Genomic DNA, 27,116 nt, shown 5'->3' with positions numbered 1-27,116 from the left:
CCAGCAGTGGGCACAGAGCAGATCGATGGAAGTGGCGGCTGCAGGAGCACACAGGTGTCAGAGCAAGGACACGAGGTGGGGGAGAGAGAGCCCAGCCCAACTAATTGGATGGGCTCAACAATCAGTCACAACCAGCTGTGGGAGTGCACTGTCCGGCTGCTGCTTAAACAGTCTAATGGAGCCCATTAATAAAGACCGAGAGTGCGCCAGGAGCTGCATGGGGCTGCAAGATGTGGCTAAACAAGCAGCCACAGTGAAACGGGAAGTGCTTCTCATCCACGTCTCAGAGCTGCACATCTCACATATAACAAATGACAAGTCCTAGTTCCTTTCAAAAAAGCATTATTAATGAACGTTTGTCCTCAAGAAGTCCAGTCTTCATCAGTCTTCCACCTTGTCTGCTTGGGTGATTACTTGGTGGTGGATGAAATAACAGACATCAGATGAGCAAGCAGGTCACTGTGTGCTTTGCTTCCGTGTCTCATTACAAATGAAATACAATAATTTGCTTTGGATCTATGTGAACAGGAAATACAGATATGAATCTGCAATAAAAACAAAGAATATGTAATAACTAATTGAACTAATGTTCAACAAGGTAAGAATATATGGGCAGCAGAAATATAATGTGGCGCAGCAGGTAGTGTTGCAGTTGCACAGCTCCAAGGACCTGGAGGTTGTGGGTTCGAGTCCTGCTCCGGGTGACTGTCTGTGAGGAGTTTGGTGTGTTCTCTCCGTGTCCACATGGGTATCCTCAGGGTGCTCCGGTTTCCTCCCACAGTCCAAAAACACACGTTGGTAGATGGATCGGTAGATGTTGATTCAAAAGTGTCCATAGGTGTGAGTGAATGTGTGTGCGTGTGTGTCTTGCCCAGTGAAGGACTGGCGCCCCCTCCAGGGTGTATTCCTGCCTTGCGCACAATGATTCCGCGTAGGCTCCGGACCCACCGTGCCCCTGAACTGGATAAGCGGTTACAGATAATGAATGAAAGAAAGATAGGAATGTGGAAAGAGTAAAGAAGTTGCAAAGGTAAGATGTTGCAAAGAAAGAAGGAAAAAGATATTCATTAATGACAAGAGGGCACTGTTAATGTGGTGTTCAATCACACTGGAAGTTTATTTTTGCACGATGGTTTACCTCTGGCTTAGAACCGTATTTTTGATATCTCAAGTTTTAAGAGGAATTCATAGGTCTGAATTTGAATTTTAAAATCTTTATATTTTACCAAATCTGAAGTTCAATAAATGGCATTTACAGAGTAGTCCACCAGTTTCTCTGCATACTTTCTTACCCACAGTCAGGTAACAGAGCATGTAAAATATTTATTCATTGTCTGTAAGCTCTTATTCAGTTCAGGGTCATGGTGGGTCCGGAGCCTACCCAGAATCACTGGGAGCAAGGTGGGAACACACTCTGGAAAGGGTGCCAGTCCTTCATAGAGCAGCCAATCCGTCTACCAATGTGTGCTTTTGGACCGTGGGAGGAAACCCATACAGTCACAGGGAAGACTCACCGAACTCCTCACAGGCAGTCACACAGAGCAGGGCTCAAACCCCCTACTCTAAATAAAATAAGAACAGCAGCAAACACTGGACTCTAGCTAGTGTCACATTAATGCTAATGAACACATTTTAAAAGTGAAAGTTTGCATAAAAAATGATTCTTCCACTGGATGCCTTTTCTTTTGGGAAAATTGATGCACACTGCTTCAGACTGTTAAAACATGATGGTTGGCCTCTTCTGCTTAAAGAATGGATCAATTTCCCACCAAAAATTGCTCAAAACATACATAAAAGAATTCAAGAGAGGGTCGATAGTGCTCTGAAGGGAGTGCAGCTCTTTTTTATGGATCTATAAATCGACTGCTTTAACATCGCCTGTATAATGCATAAACCTTTATAAAGAATGCTTTCTTGAAATTGATGAGACACTGTAGTTCTGTGGTTAAGTGCCATGACTTGGACACCAAAGTGTAAAAGAAGCAGTAGAGGAGTGGTTCTCACCTTAAATTCCATGGGTGTATACTTCTCGTTCTTTGGTGTGGTGTTTCCCTTGTAGTTGAGGTGGTTAGGAGTGGTAGGGTGGATGACGGCTGAGTCTTGTGAAGGTTTGTGGAAGCGCTGGCAGTACACGTACACCAGAAACGACAACAATCCTGCGCCAAGGAAACACGATACACCTGTGGCTATGAGGTGCAGCAGAGTGAAACCTGGGGAAGCAAAGATAACCAAGGTTAACAGGATATGGGTTATATTTCACAATATGTGTCATTTGTCTACATGTTGCTGGAATCAGCTGTTTTCCCCTTCTCCCTGCTAATTGTAGAGCGTAAAATTCATCCAGAATTGTCACATTAGGAAAAAAAGAAAAAAAAAGTGACACCACTATATTTCTCATTATTAGCCCACTATGTCTGAAAAGAGATCACAGTGTTCTGTCAAGTGGGCAGGCATTAGACTGTGCTGAGGCTCAGCGATTGGATTAGCTGAGCAGTCATATGGCTGTCATGAGAGTGTGTGGTGGTGAAGAGAAGAGGGCGCCATGCCACTGCACCACTCTGCTCTAATTGGCCGCTGAGCACACGAGAGAGCACCGCTCTTCAGGGACGCTGGGTAATAAGCTGCCCATGGCTGGCACTGGACATTACCTGGAGAGAGCTCAAATTGGCACAGTTATGTTGTCTCCTAGGGCTTCCATCACTGGCCTAAATACCCCTGTCCTGCCCCTTCCTTACACACACCGTTCAACTGTTAGGTATTATTTATCTTTTTTTCCCTATAAAATACTAATTGAATACCAAACAGTGCTCTCCAATTATAAAGAACCATAACATATCTTCCTTTCTATGAGACCCACTTATGATATTTATGTTTAGAATAAATATTAAAGTTTAGAATAATTAGAATCACTTTATTGGCCACTGTGCTTGCACACAGAGGAATTTGTTCTCCGCATTTAACCCAGTTTGTGCAGTGAAACACACATTTACACACACTAGGAGGCAGTGAGCACACAGAGCGGTGATCAGCCCTAGCCATGGTGCCCAGGGAGCAGTTGGGGGTTAGGTGCTTTCCTCAAGGGCACTTCAGTCATGACCTGCCAGCTCTGGGGACTGAGCCAGCAACCTTCCGGTTACAAGCCCAGTTCTCTAAGCACCAGGCCACAGCTGTGCTTTTAACTGTGTTTTTAAGACTGATACTTGTATATCACTACCGCTAGTTAGAGATTTTTAGGACCCTCAGATGGCCTACATTTTCCTAACCAACCTCCCACAGCACCTGAACCAAGCATTTAATCTTCTCTCCACACATTTTTGTTTATCCCCAAGTTTTGTGATGTTTTTTCCCCCAATTATTATTTGTCTCCAATTCCACCCAAAAAATGCTGGGACATATGAAAATGAATGGAAAAATTGGGCAAAAGATAGCTTTACTGCCCAAGCTTAGCTTGAGTATATAAACATTTTGGAGCCTGTTCACTTCTTACATAGTTTACAAGTGAAATGATCTCAGCTCTATCTGACTGGCCCTACATTGGAACTCATTCAAAGTAGGCTGAAAGTAGGCTGAAAAACTCCTGAGATCTAGTCACCAGTTTTAATATGAGGTATATGTTTATTACTCCATTAGTGATGCGACACATCTTTCTAAGTTATTTTAGAATCATTTACAGCTCCATCATTCTGGATATAATCCCCTCAACCACCCCTGCAGTTTCTTTATTTTCCTTTATTTGACACTGAAGATGCCCATGGCTAGCATGCATAATTGAACATACATACATAATTTTAGCTCCAGCTGAGCTGGATCTGTAGTAAAGAAAGTTATTGAATTGTAGTGTATACTGATGTGAATGGGAGTGTATATTGATGTGAAGGTGTGGTTGGAGCGCAGGTGGTGTTGGCAGACTGGAGCTTTGGGGAGTGTGGAGCGTGGAGAATGGCCTCAACTCCGAGGCAGCAGAGCGGTGGGGTGTGAAGGGCCCAGTTCGGCCCTGTGCATCTTCCCTCCTCTTTCTCGCTCCTTCCAGCACTCATTTACATTACTGAGTCTCGAAGAGGAAGCACACAGTGGAGGGATTCCATTACCTCCTGAGAACTGCATGAAAGAGCACGGATGCAGAGACACACACACACACACACACACAAACTGGCACGAGAAAACATACATGCCTACACACATACGAGCACATTTGTGTGCAGCCACACGGACACATACATGCTTTAGGGCATGCCGACATGCGCCCAGCAATGTGCATCGAAACACACCTGAAAACACGTTGGTTGGTGCACTTACCCCCACACTGCTGGTCCTTATCATAGCCAGACGCAGGCAGAATGACTGGAAAGAGAGAAGGAGAGTGTTATACACCAGCTCATCTTTGCTTTTTTACACACACACGGTCACACGCACACTCCTCTCTTGAGCAGCAGCCAGAATGCCAATCACTGCTGTCCTCTGCTCACTGCTCTGAAAGGCAGCGTTCCTGGAACTAGGGCAATGCATAGAGGAGTGATGACAGTAACACAGCATGTCAGAGAGATAGATTTCAGGTTTGTAGCCAGGAAACCACTGATAAAAAAAAAGAGAAAATAACATCAAAGCCTCTTTGAGTAGCATTAAATTGCTAAGAAATTATTCCTGTTTGCTTTCAAATGTTCACAAAGTCAATTCATTGTACAAAACTAATCATCACTATAAAATAGAGCAGTGGTGCCCAAACTTGTCCACCAAGTGCTGTTGTGGTTGCAGGATTTGGTTTCATACCTATTGCAACCTTTTGATCCACACACCAAATGCACTGGAGTAAACAGAACTCCTTATGTAACCCAGGCAACCTGAACTGAAAATTTCACAGATGTAGTAACAATAACTGAGATTGAGACTGAATGATTAAAATGGTAAGCCCGCTCTTGCTTGTTTGGAATGAAAACCTGCAGCCAGTAAAACTCTGTAAAGATAACATTAGTCAACCCTGGCCCAGAGGTTAGCGTTAGCATTCCATGTGAAGGTCTGTGGTACTACACACATGGTTACATGATCAGATTTCACTTTCCCACAGCTGCAAAGGGAGTTTATTATAATCTCATTCCTCCTCAGATCTCAGGTATGCTCGAGAGGTGGATATCCATCCACTGGCACATGAAGGAGGAGGGGGAGCACACAGACTCTTAATTGAAATGCTCAAATCTTGTTGATTCGTTTTAGGCAAATTGCCCTCTCTCCTCACTGTCCAACAGACTGACGATTTCAGATGCACCTACCCCAAACTGGAGTGAAATTGGATGTGAGCCTGCATTGTGACATAACATTAATATTAATTACAGGGCCTGATTCACTTGGTATTCTGCTCGGCTATCCTCTGTTCTAGCAGGCTGGAAGCGATCAGTTCTCCACTTATAAAACCCACTTTCACTTCACCGGCCAGAGTGATGAATCAGTGCAAGTAAACACATTACAGCTAATCTATCTCAAAGCCAACAGTGGGTTTTGATGGGGTGTAAAAATATATGATTATTTAGTAGGCACAACAACAACTTACACAACAGCAAATTCATTTGCTGTCAAGCTGAACCTTTTGGCACATAAAAGACTGTAAGGCTCTGTATGAAATTTGGTAAAGCAATAAACAGAATGCTGAATATATGTGAATGGTTTCAAGCGCAAGCCTTGTTTATGAGTGTGTGTATGTCAGGATTTCAAATACCTCATGAACCTGGTTTGTGACTCACGCTCTCACATTTTCAGTCATACTGAGTTGGTGAATATTTCTCTGTAATTGGGTAACATTTCTAACAATACTAATCACTAACAATAGCTTTTGTTGCTTCAAAATACTGTTTGAAAAAGGGTTTTTTTATTTTAAAAATATTTTACACACACACATATATATATATATATATCAGTGGTGGATGCTGGTCTTTCAAGGATGGGAAGCTCAATTTCGGCCTACATCATAAAATGTGTCGGTTTATTAAATTCTACCCTCCGTTCCTTTTTAAGAAAATGATCTGTGACCCTGTCGTACCAACAAGGCGTCTTTTCCAGGGACTTGACTAGTGTCCTCTAAATGGCCAGCAGAGCTAGGCTGCTCAAACGTCCTTGGCCCATGTGAAGTGTGTCCGCCTGTGCTCCCACGGATCTTTACACTCAGCCTCAGAAAGATCATCCAATCATCATGCAGAAGCTGAGCGTCCAGGCCAGCCCACTGCCCCATAGACCCCCAGAGACGCTGAGTGTCCGATGGGCGGGACAAAGCCCAGCATTTATCCAATCACTCGTCTCGTTTCGCTGCTTCACTATTGAACTCTGTGGACGCTGAGCGTTTAAATCACTGTGAAACTGCGGGAAAGCCGCGTCTTTACCAGTGATAAGAAGCTGATTCTGAACAAAAGTTGATCGCGTTGTAGTGCATATTTATTCAATGACATGTACACACAACAGTATATATTTGATCACTTATTTTTTTTACATTTTAGGGGAAGCTGAGCTTCCCTTGCAGTCTGATATATATATATATATATATATATATATATATATATATATATATATATCTAATTTGAAAATAACAATATAATAAGCAATTAAAAAAATAGATCAGAATATCATCAGATAATGAAATGACAAGCAAGCTGAAGGTAAACAACTCACGGATTGGAACTCAAGGTGGAAATGTCATATAATTTTCATACTGATAAAATGTATTTGTTGACAGGTTTTTCCACAAATAATTTTCACCAAAAAAATCAGGGTTTGAAGAAAATCGCTTGCAATTTGCACAAAAAAGGAAATGAAAACACTGGTATAAATATTGTGTTCTAGTTTTGTGTGTTCTCTCACCTGGTATTTCATTGCAGTCTCTGTACTGGGTACTGTTCCCTACACACGGAGTCGAGCTTCCACAATCTCGAGTGCGTAGCTGCAGACCCGTGTCATCACATGCTGACCACATAGTCCAGGCCATCCAGCCACCTGTGTTAACAAACATTTACAAACACGTGCTTTCAAAGAGCAGAGGGTCATTTGTCTAGCCAGGCCACAGCTCTCTTGGCCACACATGCACATGTGAAACAAACACCACCAAAGCCTTAAAACAAAGGCCCAAACAATCACAAAGGAGACATTTTCAGAGAGATGCAAACCGAGCTGTTTGCTTAGGAGAGGCTTGGAGGGAAAGATGGACACATTGGCGTGCTGGGGATATTGAATCAACAAAAATGCATTGTTTTTGGTCGTTTGGAACTGTCCGATTGTTTGGTGGCAACAAATCTTATGATGCCATCTCAGGCCTCACAGGAATTTCTTGTACATAAACAGTGTAGGTCTGGACTGGAGCTTTAGAGCTTATTTTCAAAATCTCCTTCCTACCCCGCCACAGTTAGTGTGAGGAATTTCATAGCTATTGTGAAGAATGTCCCCTCCACCCCTGTTTAATAACGATGCTAAGCAGTGCGGATAATTGCTACATCCATCTCAGTTTACTTGCCCCAATCAAGCAAAGTGTTTGCTTAGCAAAGTCGGTTGAGGGGGTGGGGGGGTGGGAGTGGCAGTGATGGACTGAGACTGCTTCTTTTTATATATACATGCAGCTTTTACACCTGCCCTTCACCCACTCCTCCTCTCAGTACATCTTTAATCAAGCCTGCTTCAGAGAAACACTGTGGAGCCTGAGCCATCTGATTGGCTCCTGAGTGACAGCCTACAAGAGTCTTTAATCTACAGCCTCTAGATTAGGCTGATCACCATGCCATCACATTAGGAGATGGATAAAGGGGAAAAAATACTGACAGCTGACTGAACTGTGTGTGTGTGCTATTGATGCTGAAGCAAAACAAATTCTTTTATGCAACACTCATCAAAAAGGAATTAGTTTCAAATGATTGACAGCTAAAACCCTTCCATCCTTGTCAGGTTTGTTATGACTGCGCAGGCCATTCTGACTGCAGGGAACAGAAGTATACAGCACAACACAAAGGAAAATAAAATGCACATGAACTAGGAATAAAACATGGACTAATTACTAGGAGTATTGCAGGGCTTTTGAAAATCTGAGAGGCGTTTTCCCTCCTCGCTCTTTTCAGGGAATTGCTGCCATTCACACAAAATTCCAAGATTAGCTCCCTTCATAAATATTTGAGGTTCTCCTTATGGAAGCAGCTCTGCTGGCTCTGTACTGGAAAACACAAGTCCTTGTTCTACACGTCAGACCGCAGAATATGATTTCAGAGACACAGTGGTCTCACCCAATTTATCTCACACACACACATGCACCCATATGCCAGTGATGACTCTAGATGTATCATATAGTCTCGCAGTGAAGGATAGCACTGGGAGCAGTGCTCTCATAGCAATAATGATCAGCTGTGCCACAACAAACCTTTATTACACTCACAACAGCTCCATGGAGTTGACAACAGTGATAATGCACTTCTTAAAGTGACAGCTCTGCCAAACATCAAACATTTCATTTTTGATCAGCCAAGATATCATTGGTGCCCCAAGTTTGCTTTCATTGTTCTTCATTAGTTTTTAAAATATCATGCAACTGAAGTGCAATGGAAAATAACCAGCCACACCAGCAGAGTGACTAACATTAGTACCTAAACGAATAAAGGCTTTTTAACTGGAAGAATTTGTCTAAAGTCTTTCTCAAATACTAGAGCCTGTTACTGCAGTGATAAGGGCACAAACAACATGAAGCAGGTGTCCATTTTAAAGATTTTAGAGTTTTGTTCCAGTGACTAGAGATTTCAGTACAACTGGAAACAAATTCTTGATCATTTATATTTAGCTTTTACTGTCAGTTAAGCACTTTTGTTGTTCACACAATCAACCTGAGTAATGAGCTTCATGTCACACGATGTTGTACAAGCTGTGTAAAGTGCATCGATTCCCTGTGTTAAACATAAACAGCTGGAGACGCACCAATGACATTCCATAAGCAAACTTTGGACAAATTGACTTCATTTTGAAGTGTGATAATGCTCAGATATTTGGCCAAGACATCACTGTAAGTGGGCAAAATGGAGATGAACAGACAGAAGCGTCTGGGTCTGCTCTTGTGTATACAGACAGAAGCACACTGTTTGCAGCAACTGGTCAGGACCTGTGGCGGTGGATTCAGACATTAGGGCTTTATCCACAATGTTGGTCCTGAGGTGAGCTTACCCTGGCAGGCGTGTGTGTTGCACAGCGCCTCCTCTGTATGCAGCCCGATGCAGATGTCACCTCGGTGGGCGGGGGCAGGATTACTGCAGCTGCGTGTCCGCTGGTAGTGCCCGCCGCCACAGGGCACTGAACACTGCGACCACGGAGACCAGCAAGACCAGGCCCCTTTCACTGCACAGACCACAAAACACACACACACACACACACACACACACACACACAAAAACAAACAGCACATACACACACACACACAAGCACAGGGCAATCAGGCGAGCAGGAAAGGCACACACAGCGGGATAAGCACATACGCGAAAGCAGCACAAACACAAGGCGCCACAAACAGGCACGGCGACGCGTAAACCCAAACAAATACACACAGACCAAACACAACAGAGGCAGCGATCAGAAATGCTCAGCATTAAAAAAGCAAACATTTCATCACTGTGCTAAGAAAACCTTGTAAAATAAATACATTCTGATAAACAATTCATTATTTAAGGAACATTATTTCAGATTTATTTTCAACCCAATCTCTAAGTGCAGCACTTTTTTATCATTTATGATAGACCATAATTTATGCTTTTCCATAAATTACATAACTAACTGAATATCTCTTTCTACCATATGTTTACTATAAGCATAAATAAGTTTTTATCAGTGGGTAGAGAAATGAGTCTCAAAGTTAATCCATTTTATTCTACAGATGTTAGAGATAGAAAAACACTAGAATATACTTTTAAAAGGAAACTCCACCAATTTATGTATTCTATTTTAAACATGGTGGGGGAATACACCAAGTCATTCAGAGTGGCTTGACATGACTTACTATTAAAAACATACTCAGATTTCTTAATAAACCTGACCAAAAAGAGGGGTCAGGTGATTTACACTCTCTATTGAGTCTACACAAGTCTTCTTAATAAAATAACTATCTTGCCTCACGTCACCCTGCATGTACATATAAAACACTTCAGGCCAAAAGCTTATCTCAGAACTGAAACTGTTTTGTATGCACTGTGTTCAGTACAATTTCATGCAATATGTTTCTGTGTCCTGTGAGTAGCTTTAAGAATGCTGGTTCCTATTAATGTGAAGAACTATTTCACATTAAACCATTCTGAATGGCAGTTCTTAAGAATTTTATCAAGCATAATAAAAAGAATATTTCTCCATTACATGACTTGAAAGTCCCCTTATAAATTGACCACATTTCAGAGGTACATTACAAGGTTTTCTTATTAAAGCAATGATTTGCAGTGGGATGTAATGGTGAAAAGGGCATTCGGGCTTGCACTGTCGGGTGATCTTGCTGCTTGGCCGGCACTCTTCATTAGCCTCCTGTGGCACCGTCCACACCTGAGCCTGACCATTAGAGCATCAACCAACTGCTTCCACCCTCCACCACTGCAGAGGCCTTCACCCCTCCCTATAAAAAGCCTCCGCTTTATTGGCACTTCCTCTGCTGTTAGAAGCTTCTGCAATCTGCTGTTGATTTTTCATCAGATTGATGGGATTGTGGGTGAGCTGTGTGTGTGTGTGTGTGTCTATGTATGTGTATGTCGCAGGGGGAAAGGGGGGAGCTGGGCTCCAACTCCCTGCAGTAGAAAACTCTATTTCCTCCAGTGGATTAGAGTGGTGAAGTGGGGCATGACCAACTTCGGGGTGACTGCAGGGTGGCCACGCTCCCAATGAGTCCAACAACTCTGTGCACACACTCAGCATACACACAGAAGAAGGGGAATGGATGGTCTTTCTCTCTCTTTCACACACACACACCTGAGCTAAGTGGTGAACATCATGTGGAAATGGGATGGTGTGGAAGCTATATTTATTAATGCACACTGAGTCATGTAGAATCTGCATTTTCTGCTGTTAATTATTGCCTTTCAGCTTTCATTTCTCTCTCTCTCTCTCTCTCTCTCTCTCTCTCTCTCTCTCTCGACATCATGAATGAGGAGTGCACTGGCACGCTGCTATTAATATGATCGAGAGTGCATCCGCTAGCCTACAGATCAAACACTGGTCTTATTTGCCTAATTCTTCTAAGCTGCTAGCATCAAGAGCGGACCGAGAGCAATTCTAATGAAGACAGTTGTCTTACAAACAAGCAGATAGATCTGTGATGATTTAAAATAGGTCAAGGCCAAGTCCATAGATATTCATCTATAACAAAGAAAAATCCTGTCACAGAATCTAGTGATCAGGGAAACAACAGAATTATCAGACTTTGCCCTTCAGATCTGTCTGTATTAATCTTTCGATTTGTTAATTATAGAATGTCTGCAAAATCGTGTGATTGCTCTGCCCAAGCAAGAAAGTCTTTGAACATGGGCCTCAGGCCCCACTGGGACATCTCAGATATCCATTAGCTAATGAAATCAGTAATCCACTTGACACATCCTAATGGACTCAGCAGCTGTTTTCCTGCTGAGGGCATGTGTGTGTGTGTGTCCGTGTGTGTAAGTTTGAGAGAAAAGGAAAATAGAAACTTTTTAGGAGAAAGAAGACAGAAAGATAAATACTTCATGTTAAAATGGAGGGGAATGTGCATGGTTATGCACCTGTGTCTGTATCTTTGACTACGAACATGGCCATTAGATATTAGACAGAAAGAAACCTAAATGTGTTTGTATGTGTGTTTAAGTTTGTCTCCACTGTTTTTTTTTTTTAGAAGTACAATTTTTTATATATTTATTTATTTTTTTTTAAATACAGCAAAATTTCTCCATTTTTTGTTTAGTTTTCCTTTGTCCAGTAAGTGCTTCATGGCCACAGTAGTGGACTGTCTTCAGATAGTGGACAAATGGTCAGAAACATCTTTGAATTTTCAAACATGAAACACCTAATAAAACTTCTTTGTATAAAAAGAGGCACTATTCATTGTTCATGAACTATTTATTTATAAGTCTAACTTTAAAATCTCTTGTCTGCCACATTTTTTTCTGAAGTGGAAACCTAGAAATATATAGAGAATAATGGTGTATAGACACGTGTATGTTACCTGGACATGGCTGTGGGTTACAGTCTTGGTACTCTACAGGAGACCCCCGGCAGCCAGAGGGCATGCTCTTGCCATCGCTGCTGGTGCAGGTGCGTTTGCGGGTGCGGTAACCTTTAGCGCATTCCTGACTGCAGGATGACCATGTCTCCCAGGATGACCAGCCCGAGCCAGTCAGCCTCACCCCAGGAGTCCTCAGAAGTTCATCCACTAAAGCTGCAAACACACAGCACACGTTTCAAAGGCACTTTGCCTCGAGCTAGTGTTAAATGGTAATTATGCTTCTACATTTTCAAACATACAATTCCTAATGGATCATCAGACCAGTAGTGCAGGACAGTCATACTAATCAACTACAGACTCTTCAAAAATCTGGAATGGATGGTTTCTGAAATATAAAACAAAGTTGGACCTGTGCAAATTTGGTTTTCAAATATAAACAAAATAAAAAATAATGAACTAAATAAAACAAAGAATTACAGCACAAAATTCTCCACCCAGTATTTTAAGAAAGATCTATGTGAATATCTTCATACTTTTGCTTCTGTTCAACATTTACTGGGCACTGCAGTGTTTCTGAATTATTTTTTTTAACTACAGTTTTGGAATTGTACTTTATTTGTTGTAAGCGTTGAAATGACAGATAAAACTAACTGACTATTATTAATCATAAGCCATCTTACACTGCATATTCAAAATTCATAGTGCGTGGTATGTAAAACAGCAACCAACCATATCAGACACAGCATTAACAAAGAAACAACAGAGGGAAAATGTCCAAGGCAATGCAAGGGATTTATATATATATATATATATATATATAAATCCCTTGCATTGCCACACACACACACACACACACACACCATACTTGTGCATGGTAAAAAACAAAACACTGCTCCATTCTATTTTCACACTACATTGTATTGGGTATGGTAGGTTTTCTTTGGGTCTTGTGACAATAGCTACTAGACAGCTATCAGCATTTATTTGATTTATAGCTCTGCTGTGCTGCATGATACATATTTGAGATTCTTGAGGCGTCAATCAATAGGCTGCAGTCCAAGCCTACATAAGAGAATTGTAAAATGCAACAGAGAAAAAAAAAATTAAAGCACTCTTTTTGTTGTTTTGGGGAAAAGGTTTGAAGGCAATAAAAATATACACATACATGTTTGTTGAAATACGTTTTTGCTCAGTATGTACATATTCAAAATGTGGAAAAAATTTTACACAACAACATCTCACTGTCATCGTATCATATATCACTATCATATCACGATCATATCACTATCATATCACGTTTCCTTTTTAAAATGTTTCACTCCCCTATACTTGTAACGTGTGAGGACTGGTGTCCCACTTTATTTGCTTAATTTATAGCACGGTGGCACAGCTTAGAACATACTGGCCTTTTCATAAGTAATTCAAGGTTGGCTGGGACACGTCGTCATGCTGTTTTTATTTCATTTTCTGACAGAACACTCAAGCTGTCACAGTACAACCACCTACACAGAGCGCTATCCTTTTAGCTCAGCGTTCCCCTTTAATGCACTGTGTACAACCTCAAGCTCAGCCCAGTTCACCTCACTTCTGACAGTTATAGTTAATCGAAGTGGGGCTGATGCTCATGACGTGGATGAGCAGTGGGCAGTGACCAGTGCCAATCACCAACATTGACAAGGGCCAAAGTGGAAATGGTTTACATTTACATACATATAAACAAGCCTGGACACACAAACGTCTAAAAACATGCACACACAAACAGACACAACTACACACGTATGCACTCACATACAAAACACACCATCATACAATATGAGCTGGCGAACGGCCTTTAGTGTGGCCCTATTATTAAGCCTCCTCAACTGACTCAACACTGACTAATAAACTAACAGCTTTGGGGATAGGAAACTGAAGTCATGTTCAGCATTCACACTGCTCTCTGTATTTTGCTGAAGTCATGTGTGTGACTCTTACTATTTGAGAATGGAAGTCTCTAAAGAAAAGATCTAAATCTTAACAGCCACACGTCAGCACACTACATCTATCCCCAGCCTATCACACTTGTTGAATCTCACAGAGGTTCATGTGAAGTGAAGGCCAGGAATTTGAGGGACTCTAGAAGTAAATTGAATATTAATTTGAAAAGAAAACAGGCTGTAAAAAGTTAATTAATATAGATCTATGTATTTTAACTGGATGTCTGCATTAATAATGTACACCCAAGTGATTCTTAAATTTGTTTTTGCTCCTGGTGACTCACTGCCGAACTTTAATACAGCACTAACCACGAACACATGATTCACCCATTCAGATGGTACTGAAGTCCTGATTAACAGAATCAGGTACTAAATTAGAAGCGTAAACATACACATACAAACAAAAGCCAGTTCCCATCGAATTGGAAGCAGCTGGAAGCATCTTTGCTTTGGAGGTAATAAAAAGGCAAGGGGGAAGGGACTGTGAACAATTAAAGGTTTGTGAAAAGGACCCTTTTTGAAGCTCCTCCTCTTTTTTCCAACCTAACAATCTGTCTCAATATATTCTATTAGGTCATCAAAGTAGGAGTGGCTTTCCAAATGAAAATAAATATTACCCAGAACCAGATCAGGCTCTCTTCCCTAATAAAACTAGAAAAATGAAAATGCTTTTTTATTCCTTTTTACCCAGATTTATCCCTAAATTAATCAAATCAAATCTCCCTCAGTGATGGAGACCTATTTTAGTGCTAGCACACAATACTATCAAACTGAGAGGGTGAAAGCTGATTCACGAATGGGATACCAGTTCTCATTTCCTTTTTAAAATGTTTTTAACAAAACATAACTAGGCACAGGGCGGCACGGTGGCGCAGCAGGTAGTGTCGCAGTCACACAGCTCAAGGGGCCTGGAGGTTGTGGGTTCGATTCCAGCTCCGGGTGACTCAGGGTCACAGTCCCTGTGAGGAGTTGGTGTGTTCTCCCCGTGTCCGCGTGGGTTTCCTCCGGGTGCTCCGGTTTCCTCCCACAGTCCAAAAACACACGTTGCAGGTGGATTGGCGACTCGAAAGTGTCCGTAGGTGTGAGTGTGTGAGTGAATGTGTGTGTGTCTGTGTTGCCCTGTGAAGGACTGGCGTCCCCTCCAGGGTGTGTTCCCGCCTTGCGCCCGATGATTCCAGGTAGGCTCTGGACCCCCCGCGACCCTAAATTGGACAAGCGGTTACAGATAATGGATGGATGGATAACTAGGCACACATTTGAAGGAATAAACTGCTCAACACTGATGCCCATGTTGCTCTGGACTCCTATCCCTGATAATAGCTGTGTTGCCCAGGAGCACCATGCTTCCTTTTTAACCAATAAAATATTTCCTTTTTGGGTTAGAGAAGTCAAAAAGGCTCATCCATACTCTTCATCATTTTTAAGGGTGTACTCACAGTCCGTTTCACAGGAGACAGTGCCGTCGTTGGGACAGTAGCGTGTCTCCACCTTGCGCTTGCCCAGCTGAAGCTCGTGAGGGTCAGCCAGTTGTGCTCTACAGATGTAGCGCACCCTCTGCTCCTGCCTTGCTCCACCCTGTGTCACGTTGACCGGCACCCAGGGCGTCCATGGAGTATTCCTCCTCACCTCCGGACAAGACTCTAGATTACAGGTCTGATACTCCTGCAGAGGAGAGACGGAGGAATGAGTGAGGAATACGGAGAGGGGAAAACTCAACTCATTCATGCTGTACAGGACAGCCACTTAGCTACATGCCATGCACTGTACCGAAAACGGCTTGGCATTGCTGCGTCATCTGCAGCGGTGGATACAACTTGACGGCTCATTTACATGCACTCCAGGGAGGTGTTTCAGCTCTTTTGCGAGGAAACTTGATTTGAGTTTTAATAAAGTCAATTAGATCTGAATTAATTGCTCACTCTTGAGAGAAGCTGAGAGCACACACACAGAGAAAAACGTAGAGCCTGAATCAGTCACACTGTAAATAAAGTACAACTGCATAGCACGCTCCTTCTCCACCACATGATTAATTACCCTGAGAAGCTGACTGCTATGGAATTCCTCATCACATTCAGTATTTAGTACATCCCCTAAGGGCCACAGGTCTGCCACTGTTCAAACATCTTAAATCATGTCATATTAATGCTTTTTGTAATTTTATATACGGTAATAATTAATGCAGTGCGAATTGATGCATTAAAAACAAAAAGAAAATTGAAGATTAAAACATGTGAGTAGCATGTAAGTAGTGATATACATTACTACTACAAACAAAAATTAGTAATTTATTAAACATTTCTCCAAACTTTTGTTCACTCTTGTTGAAATATGAGGAACAATGAACATTCATTTCATTTACATAATTCTTACAGTTATTTTCTCAGTCATTTTACTTAAAAACTGTTTTAAGTATATATACTGGTTTGTATATATAGTTGCTTTTTTTTACACTTCTTGAGGTAATTATACGTTTGTCAAACCAGGGCATGCATCAAACCTTCATCCACATGACGCAATTAAAACAGGGACAAATAAAAAACTGTCCATAACTCACATTAAACCAAAAGCTAAGGGAACAATAAGAGATCAGAATTTTTTTGACATTTCTTGAAAAAAAATAAATAAAGAAAAAAAATTTCTTTATTTATATATATATATATATATAAATATAAATTATAAATAAAATATAAATAATAAAATATAAATATAATTATATTATATAAATATAAAAATTAAATTATATAAATATAATATAAATTATAAATATTATATATATATATATATATATATATATATATATATATATATATATATATATATATATATATATATATATATATATAAAGATATAATATTTATAACGAATTACACCAATTTGCCTTATAGCTTCCGCCGTTTGTATATCATAATGTATTACATTATTGTTCTGTACCAAATGGAACCAATACCCATTTGGTGCAGGAACACTCTGCTACACCAAGAATTGTCCATTGTAGCAGGCTCAATAACTAAATAAACTTTATACATTTGCCATAACAACTGTTATTTTTAAATAGTTGTATTTCTTTGCTTCATTCATCATTACTGGTATGCAATTATTTTTCTTCAGATGAATAATTTTAACCTGTGAACCTACAGGAGACTTATGTATTACAATAATCTTAAAACTAGTTTTATTCCTTTGAACCCAATATTTCCAATATTTTAAGTGACATTATATGTCAAGTGTTTGGAAATGTGCCAGGTGCTCTATGCCTGGTAAGGAAATGTGAAGTCTGACTTCCACTCAATGTGTCAGGGGACAGAATGTGTCCAGTGTTGAGCTCTACTCTCAAATCAGACAAGCTCCTCTGAGAATAACACTGCTGGGTTATCATGAATGGACAGTATCTCAGCTCTAGTGAACATAGAGAGACAGCAAGAGAGAAACAGTATGAGAACAAGAGCTACAGTGAGAGAGAGAGAGAGAGAGAAAAATAGAGAGAAAGAGAAAGAGAGAGAGCCAGAGAGGACAACACACCAGTGCGCAGCCTGGACAGCTGTTTCCATTCTCGCAGTTCCTTGAGCGAGAGTGTACTCCTCCTCCACACTCAGAACTGCACTTGGACCAGGGTGACCACGAAGACCAGAAAATGGGCTGAGGACACGACACTTTCTCGTTACAGAACCTGGAAGGGACAAAAAGTAAGCTAACTTTATTTGTATCTGCAGACTTTCATCGCTGTGGCCTTGTTCCACGAAACATAAAACAGAACTTGAAACAATCAGACCCCAAAAAAGTGCCTTCAGACAGCACTTCAACATCAAAGGAAACCCACTTACTGCAGAAATATGCAAGAAAATAGATCTGGGGAAATTCAAAATTTTGCAGTTACATCATTTCAGGCAATCAAGTGTCAAACATCAGAAGAATGTCTTATTCCTGCAGTCTCCAGTCTCACTGTCTTCACACTTCGTCTGAGAGTGTGTATGAGCTTGCAGTGTGAAGGGTGAGAGAGGTTGATCAGCTCTGTCTCTCACCTCTGTTCTCTGGCTTGGCCCACGCACACTCGGCCGCCGTGCCTGGGTGAAGGGTTGTTACAGGACCGCTGCCGCACCTCGAAGCCAATCTCACAACTGGTACTGCATTGACCCCACGATGACCAGGGTGTCCAGCCCCCGTTCCTATGGCAAAACACAGAGAGGATCAGCAAAGAATATACAAAAATGTGCCTAGATCATGGCATGGAATTGCATAATACAAAATATCTATTTACTCTAATAATAAAGGTAAGTATATAAATGAGCTTATGGATTTTGGTTTAGATGAAGGTTAGAGATACAGTGTCAATGTTCACCTTTAATGGTTAGAAGTGATATCACACTGAAAAATCATGCTACAAGCATGTAATGGAACATTTGTTTTATCATCATCATTCTTTTTGCTTGATTTAATTCAGGTATGTGGTGGCAACCGGGGCAAGTGAAGCAGCCCAGGTATATCAGTCCCCCATAACTTCCTCCAGCTCCTGCTGGGGGATCTCCAGGCATTCCCAGGCCAGACAGGAGATAAAGTTCTTCCAGCGAGCCCTGAGTCTACCTTGGGGTGATCCAGGAGGCATCCTTATCAGATGCCTGAACCACCTCTGCTGGCTATTCTCAACACAAAGGAGCGTGGTTCTACTTCAAGCTCTTCCTGAAGCCCTGACAGCTTATTTATATTAACTGCTGCAAAATGTACACTTAACTGACATAAGGACATCAAACATTAATGCATTGCTCATGACAATTATTAATAATTAGAACATGATGAGTTGCCTAGGTTGGCACTGACTGCATAGACAGCTGTTTGATTAGGCAGCGTTCTAACCGTTGTCTGTCCTCATGAGGCAGATTATTGAGACGCTCTAGTTCAGGGGTGGGCAATCTTATCCGCAAAAGGCCAGTGTGGCTGCTGGTTTGTGTCCCAACCAACCAGGAGGTCACATGATCTGTTGTTTTACTGAGACCAACTACTAAAGGAGTGAAATCAGGTGTGCTCTGGCCTGAATAGACCAAAATCCAGCAGCCACACCAGCCCTTTGCAGATAAGATTGCCCACCCCAGCTCTAGTTAGAGAGCAATTGTGTCAAGGCTTATTCCCGTCCACCGCACGCAACCAGTGATTTTTTATATTGTTTTTTTTACTTCAGCAGCTAGCATCGCCTCTGCATTTCAGCATGGTGGGTTCTAATCTTCCAGTTTTTATCGTGATTTTAATTATTTCTGCTCTGGAAAAAGAGTGAAATAGATGGGAAATGTTCTGGCATTGCATCATGGGATTGCCTTCTCGGCTGAGGAAAGGTTCAATACTGCCTTACAAGATTAAGATATTTTAGCAGGCAGCATAACGAGTTATCTAAGAATTGGGACAGCCTACCTGTCAGGAGTGCTCACACTGTGATGTAAAATGCTCTCCAGTTAGACAGCTCACTAGGTTTTGGGTCAGACCCATTGACTAAATACAATCTGCCTTGATATTATATGACATAAAGAGGTAAGCATCTACAGAGGACTATAAAGCTCTTATACACCAACGAAAAACATGTAAATCCAAAATAGTCATTTGGGACGAAAAACCTAAAGTTTCAAAAGAAGTCAATGTAATAAGATTTTATTCTAAGTCATTCTGGAGCATTTCTATTTGTACAATCATCATCAAATTTCCACACAATGTGAAGGACAGCAGTTGTGTTTAAATGAAAAACTAAACTAAAAATCAACAAAAACTGAGATACATGTTTTTTTCTTATTTACTCACTGTCTGTAACTGCTTAATCAGTTCAGGGTTGCGGAGGGTCCGGAGCCTACACGGAATCACTGGGCGCAAGGCAGGAACACACCCTGGAGAGGGCTCCAGTCCTTCACAGGGCAACACACACTCACACCTATAAATACATTTGTGTCACCCACTCACCTACCAATGTGTGTTTCTGGACTGTGGGAGGAAACCGGAGCACTCGGAGGAAACGCACGCACTGAAAAGAACACACTGAAAACTCCTCACAGACAGTCACCCAGAGCAGGACTTGAACCCACAACCTCCAGGTCCCTGGAACTGTGTGACTGCGACACTAACCTGCTGCGCCACCGTGCCACCCAGATGCATGTTTTGCACATTTTATTTACATATGCACTTTAGTGGTTTAAACAGAAGCTTTAAACTGCAGTTACCTTGAGCAGTTGGCCACTTCAATAGTGGGACCCTCGCAATTTTTGCCCCCACATCGAGGTGGTGGGCTGTCACAGACTCTGGAGCGACAGAGACAAGTGCTTGTGCCGTCTCCGTCGTCATGGCTGCAAGGTTGCCACAGTGCCCAGGGGCCATATTCACCGTCAGTGGTTTGGTTCCGCATCTAAAATGAAAAACAAAATCTTCGGGTAAAGGAAGCAAGCGCATGGATGTGTGCGGCGTACAACAGGCTTATCTGCCCTGAGAGCTTGGCTGCACATTCATGCTGATCCACAGTCAGTTTCCCTCTAAACAGCCTCAGACACACCACAGACCTGCCTGCAGACGACCATGAAAGGGCAACTTCAACCGAAACTAATTGACTTTGAGAAACAGAGGCCACTGAGAACAGCTGGCTCAGATGATGTCATCAATCATGTGGTGTGCCACCCTTCACGCCTCAGCAGCTGCTAAACTGCACAGTAAGTCCTCAGAGAAGTGAGGAGCACACGCCAGGCCGCAAGGAGGAAGAGGAGATGAAGTGTGCAAAGTATTTAGGGGGCTTTACTGCCTCCTTCCTTCTCCCAGCCACAGTGTGTGTGTTTGTACACAACTGGCCCAGTGTAAACGCGTCTGATTTGCTCCTGCAATTGGGGTGAAAAGGCTCTGTAATGAACAAACCTAAACATACAGTGTGTGGCCTGTGTGGTTCATAAAATGTGGAATGGGCTTCTCCTCTACATGTATGCATTTGAGGAAGGGCCCTGCAAAATGTGGGAGGATGTTGCAACAAAGTTGTGCTGAGAAATAAAATGACATAATACACTTGATTTACTAGTTTGAACAATTCACAATGGCCAGTTTTCTGCCTATTTTTATATTTGGCTTAAAAGCAGGAGAAAATTTGTTTTTCGGTTTCAAACAAATAACAAACATGCAATTCTTGGGATCATGATGTGCCTGCAATGGTTTTTCGCCATAAATAGAACTTTTAAATGGGAAAAGTCTTCACTACTTATTTGTTAATACGGTTGTCTCTGTGTTTCTTAACTTCTTGAGATCACTCACAGCACTATTTCACGGCAAGTATTTCACTGCATCATTTAAACTTTTTGCTTCACTTGTAAGCAATTAGTGGGCAGAGCTATATATAGTTTGTGTGATTAGATGCAATTTTATTATCTTTTAACTGAAGGTTTACTAAAAGTTCAGGTGCATTATGGGGTCATACAGTGGTTGCATCAAAGCGCTTTTTGCTCTACACTCATTAGTAAATCTGACAGTCTATGCCCAAAATTATCCACACACCGGTGCTCAACTGGATTTTCTTCAAAACATTTCTTCAAGGGCATTAATAAGGAATTAGACCCTCTTTTTCTGCAATAACAGCCTCATCTCTTCACACAAACCTTTCCACTAGATGTTGGATCGTTGCAGTAGGGATTTGATTCCCTTCAGTTACACGAGCAGTAGTGAGGTCAGGCACTGATGTTGGCCAATTAGATCTGGATCATGAACAGGAATTCATTTTGTCCCAAAGGTGTTTCATCACTCCAAAAGAACGAGATTTTACTGCTCCACAGCCCAGAAATGAGGAGTTTTACACTCTTCTACAAGATGCTTAGCATTGTGGAATGGGTGTGATGTAGCTGGAGATAAAGTGCATGTGTGTTGATGTTGCTGCACTATAATTGTATTATATATATATGGATTTATATATAGCTTTACATCATTATTTTAATAAGTGAAAATAAATAAACAAATAAAAATATTTGTTGAATTTAATATATTAAAATATATACAGTTATGTGCAGAAGTCTTAGGAACATAAGATAATTATATATGAATAAACTAATGCCTTCTCAGTAAGTGTGGTGCTTGTATAAAGTTATATATAATCACAGTAAATACAAAAAATTATAACACAAAACAAATAAGAAATATAAAATCTTTTTTTTTTTAGTGAGTTTAAAGAACAATGTTTTGTTCAGTTTCTCCTTGATTGCATGAATTTTTTAAATCAACAGCACATTATTTAAAATCAATAATATGGACTGCCATGAGGAGAGATTTGGAAAAGGTTAAACCAACACATTCACACACAGAATATCAAACTTCCTGGAATAATGTTATTTGGTTTTATTCTAAAGTTATATATATATATATAAAATTTATGAGACATACACTGATCAGCCACATTAGTGTCACTGCAGCGCTGACAATGATCCACTACCAAAATCATACCTGCTCTATGGTGGTCCTGTGGGGTTCCTGACCATTGAAGAAGAGGGTGAAAGGGGGCAAACCAAGTATGCGGCACAACAGATGGACTTCAGTTGGTCACATATTAATTTCTAATGTGATTTGGGTGATTATACAGGGTTGACCTAATGTTTTTACATCACTAATCAACTGAACTACTTCAGTTAAAAAAAAAAAAAAAAAGTTGTACTTGACCAGACTTACTGGGCAGGCTGTGATGTTCTGGAACCACTGGCTCATATTGGAGCTGTCCTCAATGGTGGTGCAGCGACGCTGCTTCCTATCCCAGCCACAGTATGGGTCCCTGGCATCTAGACACATCCTGGAACAGAGACAGAGGCACACTGAGAAAGAAGGAGGGAGAGACAGAAATGAGGTAAATGGGGCAATTCCATTCACTCGTTCATTTCTGTAACTACTTTATCCTGTTCAGGGTCATGGCTGGTCCGAAGCCTTCCCAGAATCACTGCGTTAAAGGCAGGATGAAGAGCCAGTCCATCACAGGGCACCACACACTCCCACATCTAGTTACAAACATATATAAATTGCCAATCCTCATAACATAAATGTTTTTGGATCAAACCCACCCAGATACAGGGAGAACACACCAAATTCCTCAGAGACACTGATCCACAATCCACAGCCCAGGACCCTGGAGCTGTGTGACAGCAAAACTTGTGTTTTTTAGCCTCGATTCCATTGAGCAGATCTGTTATCACCAAACTACATGTAAGCTTACAGCCAGTCCCAGAAGAAGTGACACCCAGCCTTGGTATCTTTCTTGGAGGAGTCAAACAAACCTTGATATAATCCCTCCATATCTGTGTGACACAGCACTTTGAAACAGAGATTAAATATTTGTAACTGGTGAGAAACCACAGGCTTAATGAGGAGTAATTAAATATAAACCCACTAATGAAGTTAAGCCATCAGAGGCACGTGTGGGAGAAATGCAAGGTGGTGTGGTGGAAAGCCCTCATGAACCGGCCACCACACCCCAGCCACCCCTTTAGCACCAAAGACTCTTATTTCTGGCACAAGCAGATGGGTTTGTTTGAGCTAGGCGGCTGGCTCTCCAACCTTGAGGTTGAAGAAAACACACAGTGTTGATACAGCCCCAAGTGCCAAGAACAAACGCCTCTGAAAATGGAGCCCTGACTGGAGTATAAACACTACAGACTTGGGGAGTACAATCTAGCTATGAGTAATTATTATTTTCCTACATCTTGCTAATACAACAGACACTCCAACATCTCTCCCTTGCAGCTCTGAGGTCAGTTCTAAGGTCATGTGGTTTAGCATACATGGGCAGAATTTCAACAAAATATTGCTAGTTATAACATATTAATTATTAAATATGATGAGACCAGGTAGCCTGAGCACGGGAATGCATCAATCACATTTTATATCTCCCAATATATTGTACAGGCAGACCCCAAAACTCAGAGCACTGCTTTTTAAATCCCTTCCATAACTTAAAAAACTTAAAATATATACTTCACTATATAGCACTAGGCTTCCTCTATTGTCCAATGTATGGTAAGCAAATGGCATAAGACAAGAAATAAATTAATTATATCAAAGACATATAACTAGAGAATATTGAGGAATGTGGGAGTGGGACACAAAAATGTGTCAGGTTTAATGGAAAACAGACACGAATATTTATGCGATGTTAGATAAAAGAGGAGGCAAACATCTCCTGAACTATAGGAATTTCAGAATTGTATATGTACAATCATATTATACATGTGCTCACTTCCTTAATGCACAGCAAGTCTAGGTAAATTTACTGCTGTCTTTACCATTACATTCATTCATTCTTTGCCTGTAACCGTGGTGGGTCCAGAGCCTACCTGGAATCACTGGGCGCAAAGCGGGAACACACCATAGAGGGGGCGCCAGTCCACCTAACAATGTGTGGTTTTTTTGGCTGTGGGAGGAAACCAGAGGTCCCGGAGGAAACCCATGTGGACACGGGAGAACACACCAAACTCCTCACAGACAGTAACCCGAAGTGTGGCTCGAATCCACAACCCCAGGTCCTTTGAGCTGTGTGGCTGCAACACTATCTGCTGTGCCACTGTGCTGCCATATACCATTACACAAATACTATAATATTGTTTGCACATTAAACCCAGCACATTACAGTCTACAACCTGGTCATTATATCTGATATAATGCAGTAGAAAAGTTTTTAAAAACTTTCATCTGTTTGTTTGAAACAACTTTAACAACTATGTGCTCACTCTTTTAGGTCCTGAGGGCCCTCTGTGTCTGAAAGAACAATGCACTTAAGAGTAAGCCATCGATATTTATCTAAGCCATCAAGTGCTGTTGTTTACACTGACCCTTGTGGTAGTTAACATGTGTAAGGAATAATTGAAAAAAAAAAGGATGGTTCCTGCCAATTAAGGGAATCTTGTGGAAGAAAGGGAATAATGATATCAATGTGGTTCAAAAGGCCCAATTAGCCCCAGTTACCAGGAGCAGAGAGACAAGCCCTCCGGGCACTGACCTGCAAGCAAAATCCATTTAAGCGAGAAGTAGGTGCTGGTCTCATTAATTACAGTGGAGAAATCCGCTCCCATGAACCAGTGGCAGCAAAAGTCAGTCAACCATGTAAGCTCTTAAGACTGTGAAAAGCAGTAGCTCGAAGGGAATGCTGATTGGACTGTTTGAGCAGCGAACGGTGGTGGGCTGGTCATACACTGGACCACTGGACACACAAACACAGCCTAGAGGCACTGACAGGCCACTGCTTCTCTTAGCCATGTGCCTGCTGACTTGTTCTGAGAGAATAAGACCAGGCTTATGGAAGGTGTGGGGCCATCGGCAGTTCAGAGCCCTTGGAGTGTTCACCAAGACACAGGGAGAACTGTGGTGTACATTTGGGCTAGAGGGCAAAGACAAATATTCATCCCTTCTCTGACCTACCTCTCTGTCCTGTGGAAAAGGTAAAAAAAAAAAAAAAAAGAGCTGTGGCAGCAGAAAAGAAAAAGCTGCCTTCCATCTCTTCATTCTGATTCTGACTGCTCAACGGTTTTTAAAATAGCCCGCCATAAATATTAGTGCCTGCTGAGGCCTTGGTATTTCATCATAAACAGGTATGAAAGTTTGCGAATTTATGTGTGTGTGTGTGTGTGTGTGTGTGTGTGTGTGTGTGTGTGTGTGTGTGTACAGCCGTGAGTGCACTCCAGCTAGACTCCAAGTGACATGAACTCCACTGCTGTATAATTCAGCACCGTTTCCCGATAGCTCACTACATTGTGGGCAAAGCCACAAAACATGGCTTGTTAAATTTTAAACAGTACACGAGGCGGAAATAAACTAACCCATAAAACAATGTGGCACCACGACTGACGAAATGCGATAAATCTCATCTACACCCTGCTGGCCTAATGGATGTTTTAAAGGGATAGGGAGGGCTATAAAAGCACTGTCCTTTTTATGAGCCTTTTAAATAAGGAAGATAGGAAGCAAATAGTTATCACCATTGCTTTAACAGAAAATCAGGGCCTCATGACTGTAAACATGGCAGCTGGGTCAAGAAATGCTTATCAAGTAGCCAAAAGCAAATTCTATAGGAGTCCTATCAATTAAACGTAAGTCTAAAACCACTTTTCATTTATATGATTATCAGTCATAACACAAATTACTTAAAATAAAATAAAACCGTCTTCCTTAAGGAAGCAGTAAACAAAAAAACAACAAACAGTAGATTTAAAGTATTTCAAGTTTCATACAATGTGTGACTCCTAACACTCCATTGAAGTCAGAGATCAGAGAAAATGAAGCTCCACTTTTGGGATATTAAAGAAGGATAATAAAGTGTTTTTGTGGGAGACCACAGCTCAACAAAATGAGCTTAAAAGGATGTATAAAGGAAATTTTAAGAGCACATTTACAAATATCAATCTTCTGGCGATTTCAGAAAAATAAAAAAAAAAAAGAAAGAAAAAAAAATTCTAAGGCTTAACTCTTGAGGATTAAATATATATCCCTGAAACTTGAAAATGAAAGCAAGTTGAAAAGCACCACCAGGAAAAAACTGAGACACTATTAATTGTCTATCCTATAAACATTCCATTACCTCCTGCCTCTATCTCCACTTTCCTCTCTGCTGTTTGGCAGCTGCTCAGAAGACCAACCCTCATGATGACTTTACTGCTTCTTCAGACATGTGACGTATGAAAACCTGGCTGTTTGAATCTGTGTTTTTTGAGACCGTCTTTGGAAAACTGCAGTTTCAGCATATAAACACCACTACACAGACTTGTGAACAATGTGAAAACTTTCACTGATGGAGCCTTCAAATAAAGATTCCCTTTTTACCTGGTGCTAACAAATAAATTGCTCTTAATGGCCATACTGACAGAACCATTAAAGCTGGTCTGATACTTAGAAAATAGTGTTTAAATAATATCACGTAGTAAAACTCAATCTGGCAAGACATCTTAGGTTTTTGTATCTTTTTACATTACTACTGTTAATTCCAACAAAGAAAAACACCCCTTAA

General features: G+C 41.2%; 1 protein-coding gene across 6 annotated transcripts in view; it reads right to left on the bottom strand.

Moving 5' to 3' along the window:
• The window catches only part of sema5ba (sema domain, seven thrombospondin repeats (type 1 and type 1-like), transmembrane domain (TM) and short cytoplasmic domain, (semaphorin) 5Ba), a 208,813-nt gene that overhangs the window by 46,115 nt on the left and 135,582 nt on the right, over window positions 1-27,116 (bottom strand). For 5 of the 6 annotated variants that reach the window (XR_010804681.1, XM_066686852.1, XM_066686849.1 and 2 more), the window contains 10 exons: window positions 22,802-22,919; window positions 20,338-20,519; window positions 18,166-18,309; window positions 17,666-17,813; window positions 15,582-15,807; window positions 12,170-12,382; window positions 9,169-9,339; window positions 6,841-6,972; window positions 4,297-4,341; window positions 2,005-2,210 (listed from right to left, as the gene is read on the bottom strand). Coding sequence is in view for 5 of the 6 variants with exons in the window: in XM_066686852.1 (XP_066542949.1) it covers window positions 2,005-2,210; window positions 4,297-4,341; window positions 6,841-6,972; window positions 9,169-9,339; window positions 12,170-12,382; window positions 15,582-15,807; window positions 17,666-17,813; window positions 18,166-18,309; window positions 20,338-20,519; window positions 22,802-22,919 (1,585 nt within the window). In the remaining variant the exon portion in view is untranslated. The remainder of the gene's footprint in view (window positions 1-2,004; window positions 2,211-4,296; window positions 4,342-6,840; window positions 6,973-9,168; window positions 9,340-12,169; window positions 12,383-15,581; window positions 15,808-17,665; window positions 17,814-18,165; window positions 18,310-20,337; window positions 20,520-22,801; window positions 22,920-27,116) is intronic. The other variant, XM_066686853.1, reaches the window with a different exon arrangement.

Source organism: Hoplias malabaricus, chromosome 12 (assembly GCF_029633855.1).
Source record: "Hoplias malabaricus isolate fHopMal1 chromosome 12, fHopMal1.hap1, whole genome shotgun sequence".
Lineage (NCBI taxonomy): Eukaryota > Metazoa > Chordata > Actinopteri > Characiformes > Erythrinidae > Hoplias > Hoplias malabaricus.
This window is presented reverse-complemented; position numbering and strand designations above follow the sequence as displayed.